The sequence below is a fragment of the Electrona antarctica genome (assembly GCF_951216825.1).
Source record: "Electrona antarctica genome assembly, chromosome: 7".
NCBI lineage: Eukaryota > Metazoa > Chordata > Actinopteri > Myctophiformes > Myctophidae > Electrona > Electrona antarctica.
In genome coordinates, this window is record NC_136812.1 from 26,184,033 (window position 1) to 26,192,462 (window position 8,430).

Here is an 8,430-nt window from a genome sequence, read left to right on the forward strand (position 1 = left end):
TGTATTTTTATAGTTACTGGACTGTACTGTGCTCTGTACTGCATTGAAGTGTACTGTGCTCTGTACTGTACTTTGATTATCTTTGGAAGAAATCTTTGAGAAATGAGAGTTACCGTGTGGGGGTCCCTGGGGGGTCCCTGGAACATACAGACCACCAAGAGGGGGTCTGGACGACCAGGGGGCCGGGCCGCTTCCGGCGAGCCTTCCCGCGTCCGAAACGGTCGAGAAATGACAGAGTTACCGTGTTGCAGCTTTCCGTGCTCGGACACAGGGACACACATACATACATATGGACATACATAGCTGTGTAATGGAGCGGAGGCACCGCTCAAAATATATATTTTGACTGGAATGCTTTGTGTCGATTCGTTTATATTGTTGTATATTGTTGTTGTTGTTGATTTAGAAAGTAATTGATAGAATAACCGCAAATAAAATAATCAATAGATTTTATTACGACTTTCAGTTGGCAACTATTATACTCATCCAGAATCTGTAATTTCACCTCAATTTGATTCCATTCTATTATTCTTTTTTCTGCTACTGCTCTCTGAACTCCAATTGCTGGGGGCAGGCCTGCAATTACGGCACCATGAGATCAGCATCATCTTTATCACAAGGCCCCAGACTTCCCAAAACAAAATGGTCAGGCTACTACTTGGCCTCACTCCCCGAACGCACCTCACCCCTGCCCATTTTGACAGGCTGGAATGGCTTATGGGTCTGGTCCACAAGATTCTCTACAACACGAACACAAAGATACCCATGTACAGTACCTGCATACTTCCTTAATGTAAACGAAGTCCACACACACACACAACACCAGAGGGAGTTCAACAAACACGTGCAACGTGCAACCCAGATTCGGCACAAACAAGGGACTACAGACGGCTGTAATTTGACACTTCCCCTTACTGTATGTTGTGTGTATATTTGTACGTCTCTAAATGTTCTGATGAATTGAAAATGGTGGACCCTGTTGTAAATGCGTATATCTTTTCTATGTCCGAGCATAGACCTGGTAACGCCCCGCCTGCCTCTGATTGGCCTACAGACACTGCCAGCCTTATCAGAGTTTCCTCCGAGGTGGAAGATACATGCTGGATAGTCTGCCGCGAGGTTACTCTGTGGTGAGAAATAAATAAATAATACAAGTACGACTCCTATATTCAGCTATAGAGAATGACAGCTTGGCACGCGCGACAGTAACTTTTATTTTTGTAGAAGAGGCAAACTAATATTGTTTAAGCCGTTGGCCTGTTTATTTGTATACATGTGTAAACTTGAAACATTATTGTACTGTAAAAAGGTCTCTTTTCCCTTGATCTTTATCTTTTTTAGTATAACAGTATTAGTTTACTATAATTAGATGAATACCTTGATCTTTATCTTTTTTAGTATAACAGTATTAGTTTACTATAATTAGATTAATACACGATAATCAACACTAACACTTTATTCAATCAAAGCAAACGGCACAAACAATAGTTTAAGTTGCGTGTTGCCATTCTCTTGTGTTACCTGTTACCTATCCACTTCGTGCCTTGTGGCACATTCTCTTGTACTTTTATTATTATTATTTCCCACCACGGAGTACCCTTGCATCTCGGAGGACAGGCAAGATGGGCAGTGTCGGTAGGCCAATCAGAGGCAGGTGGGGTGTTACCATGTCTATGCCCGGACGTAGAATAGATATACGCGTTGTAAATAAGTGTAATGCATCATGGTGTCGTCCACAGTAACAGTTTTGTATTGACTTGTGCTTTCGTTTGAAATGTACCCATTCTACATACTTTGAAATAAACATTTCAATCACTCAATCACACAACCCTCTTGACATGCCGCTAAGCAATAATCTACTATTTCTGGCATGAAAAAGATGACGTAAATGTAGTTTGCCACACTATCAAGCGTTGCACATTATTGCTACCTACCCGTTTCAGCCTGTAGCTCCAGTCCTGGTAGATTTGTCCCAGCTCTCCAGACATCTGCCTGAGAGCCTGCCTCCTCTGGGCCTCAGTCTCAGCATGGATTAGATCTCCCAGACCTTCAACCTAAGGAGAGAGGAGCATAATTTCAAAAATGTCACTGTAGCCCCGTTCACACTTTTGAACTATTGAACTATCTGGACATCTATTACTACTGTATGAACTATCTGGATGTCTAGTTCTGTAAATTCTATGTAGTTATTTAACTCTGAGGGCCCTATTTTAACGGCGGAACTTTGTAGCTTGGCTTAACTTGCACGGTGGGGGTTGTGTTTGTGGGCACTATGTGTCTGCACCCGCTAAAGGCCTGAATTAGAGTGTTTTTTGTCACACTAATAAAACTAATCGGAATGTCAGGTGCCATCCTTTTTAAGAACCAGGTTGCGCCCAGCGTGAGGCGCAGTCCTATCTAAGTGGCAGAGACCTGAAGATGCCCAGAATGATTTTCTAGCGAGAAAAACAAAGTTCTCGTGCATGAAGTGAAAGCATGCAATTAATTAATTAATGCAGCATTAATGTGATGCAGTATAATGATGACAGGAGACACAGTGGAAACAAAATCTCCCTGCTCACCAAAACATGAAACAAGAGGTGTCCAAAGTAAGGAATCAGAATCACTGTAGCCTAATGTCTCATGTCTAACAGACATCTGTGATATCTTGACATATCAACTTAACACATTTTGTGACCAAGACGTCCACAGACGTCCTGGGAATTACCGCTATGTGGTGCCCAGGACGTCTGTGGACATCACTTTTTTTTTTTCTTTTTTTGTCAAAAATAACATTGGGCACCCTGGGTCACTATTTTGAAAATGTTGAAAGGGCACACAAAGCGTCTTAATATTCACATGCTCATTCTCTGATACTATGCATTCACACCACATTCTTACGTTAAAAGAGGTAGGCTCTTTTTATCAGCTGCATGAAGATGGCTCTCCCTTTCTTCAGATGAATTCTCCAAAATGCACAGTGCACACGGAGTGGAGACACATTCTTATACTTGTATATGTACACCTGCTGCTAAAACGGCACCGAAGATCTACTACAAGCTAGCAACGTGTTGCAGCATGATGCGTTGTGAGCTTGTAAATAAGATCTTTTTGCTGCGCATGGCGTGCAACTACTGTAAATTACGCATACGCTTCGTTTCTTTCCATCACTGCTCGTCTGACACACATAGCAGCAACTTTTTCTTGTACTTCCCCTAGGATAAATGAAGAAAGTGGCTTCCTCAATTGCTGAACGCAAGTGTTGTGTTCAGAATCAGATCTAATGGATTTTGATTGCAATCAATGTGTGCACTGCATTGTGAACCCACAATGTCAAATCCAAACAATGTGCTCCGCATGCGTGCGCACGTGACTGTTTGCACGTGTTTCTGTTGTGCCTTACCTCTGTTAGACCCAGTTTCCCTGCATGGAAGGCCCTCCGCGTGAACTCTCCTGCATCAGCCGGCCTCATGCTGGGCAGGCTTCCTGAGACACACACACACACCGTACAAACATGAAAACCCTATACACCTCCACATAAAACTAATTTCATAAAATAATTGATTAATAATCAATCCCTATTTTGGGCATGTCATTAGTGGAAAAAAATATTTAAATATGTAATGAAAATAGCAGATCTACAAGCTCACAAGTGAGATTGTAGATTAGCTATGTGTCGTGCGTCACTATGTTTGCATGTCACAGTTAATGACATGCAAGTCGTTGATAAATAAACTTTTTAAGTATAAACATTTTTTTATTGATTATTCGATTAGTCAAAAAAGTAATCGAAAGTATAATCGCTAAGAAAGTAAGAAAATACTTGATATCCCTAGACACACATCCACACATAAACAAACTTTGGCAGGGTCAAATGCAGGGTCAAAGGGTCACCCAGAGTTCACTTTGAATGACGAAAACAGCCACTGATGGGCGGGTTAAAGAGGTTATGTTTTCTGACATTCTTCAAAGTTAATTAGGAGAGGAGGATACTAAAAACAATAGCATTCAGCACATGGGGTCTTCCTGGACGTAGATGCTACCAGGTACCCCTGGGAGTTAAAGTATAATGAAGTAATGTGCTGCTGCTATTGTTATTATTTGATCAATATATTATACAAGCGACTATTATCTATAACTGTCATGTACCTTTAATTACAGCTAATGCTCGAGTTCACTGTTATGTACATTAACTCTTACAACTTTTGATCACTTCACCACTGTGAATATTGCAGACCATGCCAATGATATTTGCCTTGAGTGTGAACAATCCTTGATTTATACAACACTGCCCTCTAGCTGCAGAGTGTGTGTAATGCATTCTCTTCTAAACAGGAACCATACCATAGTGAGAGTGCTACTGTGACAAGTGACAACGTAATAACACTTAATTGCCAGCGTATACACAGTATAGGCAGCATTTGCTCATGATCCGTGGTTGATATGTCAGGATCGGGAGGTTATCGGTTTGATGAAGCCACTCCTCCAGGCATCAACGTGTCCTTGAGCAAGACACTGACACTGTTTCTAAATAGAAGGATGGTGCCTTGCATGTCTCCACTGTTGGTAGAACTTGGTACAGTATGTGAATGAATGTGAATGTGTAAGTGAATGAGTGAATGTAACACCTACATTGCAAAGCACAAAATTCCCAATAACAATGCAGACCATTTATAGCACCATAACATATACATACTGTAGCTGTACTGTAAATGTAGAAGCTTCATGTATATCAAGTCTATACAGACATAGTCTATAAGACAACAAACTAGAATCTGGTTGTGTAAGAATGCAGAGGCAAACAAATATTCCTGATGCTTTTGGGGTTGGAGAAAAGAAAAAAGAAAAGAATAGACTATAGTATAGTGATTGTTTGATATCATACAAATCATACTGTATGTAAAACAAGCAGACTTCGGATTTGGTGTGAGCAAACACAGCAAACAAATTCAGAATCATTTGTCTACTCTGAACCGGTTCCAAAATGCAAATGGCTATTGAAGCCAATCATATAATGCCTGATTTACACTTTACTGATCTACAACAATGTTGCAACATGCCTGTAGTTGTAGTGTCTCTGTTTTAGGTGCATAACCAAGTATAGTTTAGGCATACTGTAAGTACTGTATAATAAAATGGTGTGATATCAAACATGTACTCACATAATTAATAATGAGAATTTATGGCGCAGTGTTCATCATCATTTGTGCTATTTAGACGCTGGGGTATCTGCAGTTTGTTAATAATTTGAATTCGTATAGCGTTTTTTTTATTGCAAGCAGTGTGCACGCATTGCTAACCCATATACTATAGAACAAATTACAATCTATGTTCTAATGCTCACTTAAAAACTTTTTTTTATAACAGGCCCATTTTATGGGGGACATTTTTTGGCAACCCCACTCCCACACTTTATTAATAGTGACATTTTAGTTATATAAATGCAATCATATTTCAACTATTCTCTGTGTAAGATAGCATTAGGCCAGACCACACCTAATTTTAAGACCAGCACACCCATGGGCACAGTATAATTTGGTAAGTCTTTCATACAATGTGGGTACTGTGCATGAAAATAAATAACAACTGGGTCGGTTGAACAATAGCTAGGATAATTGCGCTGCACTGAGCGCCGTTTTACACCAGTTGGAAGATAAGGCACAATGTTTCACATAACTCACAGTGAAATGTGATACAGATTGTATCACATTTCACAGTTAGTTATGTCATATCCTATTACAGTATGCATTGTACTTTATTAAATCAAGCTGTAACAGATCGCATCTGGTTCTTACCTAATGCCTGTAAGATGGAGGTGACAACAGCAGGGCCACCGTGAATATGGAACTCTGCACTGTCTTCCCCGGTAAAACTGTGTGGGCCTGGTGAAACAAGTACAACAAAATACCCTGTAAAACTGTGTGGGCCTGGGTCATAAAAGTACAACAAAAATACTACAAAAACTGTGTGGGCCTGGCGTACAACAAAGATATTGTAAAACTGTATGGGCCTGGTGATACAAGTACAATAGTCAGTCTTCTTTCGTGTAACGTCAGAGGTCCAACTCGGTGTCGTGAAGCCACGCCCGCATCTCTGGTCCCAGGTCGAAGAGGCTGGCTTCCGAGGGTGGTCTGAATATTATTACATGATTATATGGTCGGCGGTCTTCTCAGGGTCACCGCACTCGCATACCGCACTATCCGCCAAGCCCCACTTCACTTCTGCAGTGATGCCTGGAAGCGACCAACCCCAGTTCGTAGGCGGTTCAGTGTGGTCCATTGCCGGCGTGGTAGGTCGTCTCCTCCTATAGCACCATCTCCTGGGTCCCAGATGTGATGGATGCGGGAGGGCCCAGATGACTCCCACTCCTGCTTCCACGCTGCTGCCAACCATGCATCTCTGGAGATGTCCTCAGAGGTGGAATTGAGCATCTCTTGTACTGCCTTGTTGTAGGGGTAGCAGGACTTGAGTCTGCTTGGAGGCGCTGGAGTTGTGGTGTTGTGCAGGATGTGCCAGTCGTGCTTTTGTGCATTCCTGGCCAGGACGAGGGTGGTAGCCTCCCGTCGGAGGCCGGCCGGTGCTATTCCCACAAGGACTGGCAAGAGGGACACAGGGGTGGGCTTCACCTTCAAGCATCCCGTTATGATTCGGAGGGCGTTGTTAATAGCCACATCAACCTTTCCCACATGAGGGCTTCTGCTCCAGACTGGGGCGCAGTATTCCGCTACCGAGAAGACCAGGGCTGGGTGGATACACAGCCTCTTAGCGGAGGCTCCCCAGGTTGTTCCAGCGAGGCGGCGGATCAGCACAACCCTGGATGTCACCTTGGCCTTGAGTTCCTCGAGGTGTTGTCTGAAGGACAGTGTTTGATCCAGACCACACCAAGGTACTTCGGGGCTTGCTGGATCTCCAAGCGTTTGTTATCGACACTCACCTCAAGTTCCCTCCTTGCTTCTCTGGTGCTAAGGTGGTATGCCGCTGAGACTGTCTTTCAGATGCTGAGCTGTAGACGCCACCTTCGAAGGTACTGTATGCTACCAGGGTGCCCAAATCTTCGTTGATGCCTTCCTCCATCGCCTTCCACGTTGGTCGACTCAGCATGGCAAGATCCTCTGCGTAGCCATACTTTCTGGACGATGTGTCAGGTAGGTTGTGTATGTATATATTGAACCGACACCTGCGGTACCCCGTTCCTTAGTCTTCTTAGCTTACTGCTGGTCTGGATGATGAAGCTGCGGTTGTAAAGCGTCTCAATGATGAACTTCACCATATGCCAGTCCAGTATTGTCCTCAGCAGCTTCAGGTGGAGTCCCTGGTGCCACACAGTGTCGTATGCGGCAGTCAGGTCCAGGTACACTGCCCCAGCTTTCTTATTGTCCTGGAAGCTGTTCTTGATGTCTTGAGAGAGTGGTGTTACCTGGTCTGCTGTTGACCTTCCACAACGGAAACCAGCTTGTTCACGTGGGAGCTGTGAGTCCACCACTGGCTCGATGCGGCTATGGATCATTCTCTCCATGATCTTAAAAATGGACACTGAGCAGTGAGATGGGCCTGTATGACTTGGGGTCTTCCACATCTTTATTTGGGGCGCAGTGCCAAATCTTTGGGAGCTTTAACCTCCGGTAGCATGCTGTGAAGAAAGCACAAAGCCGTCCAGGTGTTGTTGCTCTGGTGGATGACAAAACTCCGGGTGGATGTTGTCATGGCCCAGAGATTTGCCCGGCTTGAGCTTGCTCATGGCCTCACTCTGCTGTAAATTCTCCCGAGAAGATGCAAGACACCTCACGCGATGTCAGTCGGGCAAAGTCTTTATCTGCTTCTGGGAAGCGGCCGTTCTTCAGGAGCTGGGATGCGATGGCATCTGCGGTGACTGGGCATCTGTGGGGTGTTGTATTTCTGCCCGTAAGCTGGTTGATGATCTGCCACACAGTCGACTCGATGACTTCTGTCCATCTGGCCCTGCGGGTGACGTCCAGCCTCTGGAGCAGTGTTGCTGCAGTCACGTCCAGCTTTTCTCTCGAGCTGGCTCTCTGGCGTCACACAGGCGTCACTGCACTCCTCGTCCCAACCTGGGATGTAGTTCCTGTTATAACCATGTGGGATGGTCTTCTTTGCCACACACAGGAGGACCCGGCAGTAGGCTGCATAGGCCACAGCCACAACTGCTGTCTCTGTCACATCTGCTGACCTTCTTTCTGTCTCCTCAGCACACGACTCCCAGTTGGCCTTTCGGAAGTTCCATCACTTGACAAGTTTCCCTGGTACCGGTTCCACCAGTGATGGAACTTTAATGATGATGTGATGTGATGTGATGTGATGTGAGCGGGAAAACCTGTCTAGGACGTGTCTCTCCAGTTTTGGGTCGTCACTGCGGCAGATGGCGAAGGCCAGGTCTGGGTTGGTGGAGGTATTCCAGTGTGCAGAGAAGAAGGTTGGAGGCTCCTTGAGGTC

The 8,430-nt window shown here is 44.4% G+C and overlaps 1 protein-coding gene across 1 annotated transcript in view; it reads right to left on the bottom strand.

The window, feature by feature from the left end:
* gtpbp3 (GTP binding protein 3, mitochondrial) overlaps positions 1 to 8,430 on the bottom strand; it is a 35,436-nt gene that overhangs the window by 24,254 nt on the left and 2,752 nt on the right. Inside the window, exons 3-5 of the mRNA XM_079506153.1 lie at positions 5,775 to 5,861; positions 3,383 to 3,465; positions 1,935 to 2,054 (exon numbers count right to left, since the gene is read on the bottom strand). Coding sequence (XP_079362279.1) covers positions 1,935 to 2,054; positions 3,383 to 3,465; positions 5,775 to 5,861 — 290 coding nt within the window. The remainder of the gene's footprint in view (positions 1 to 1,934; positions 2,055 to 3,382; positions 3,466 to 5,774; positions 5,862 to 8,430) is intronic.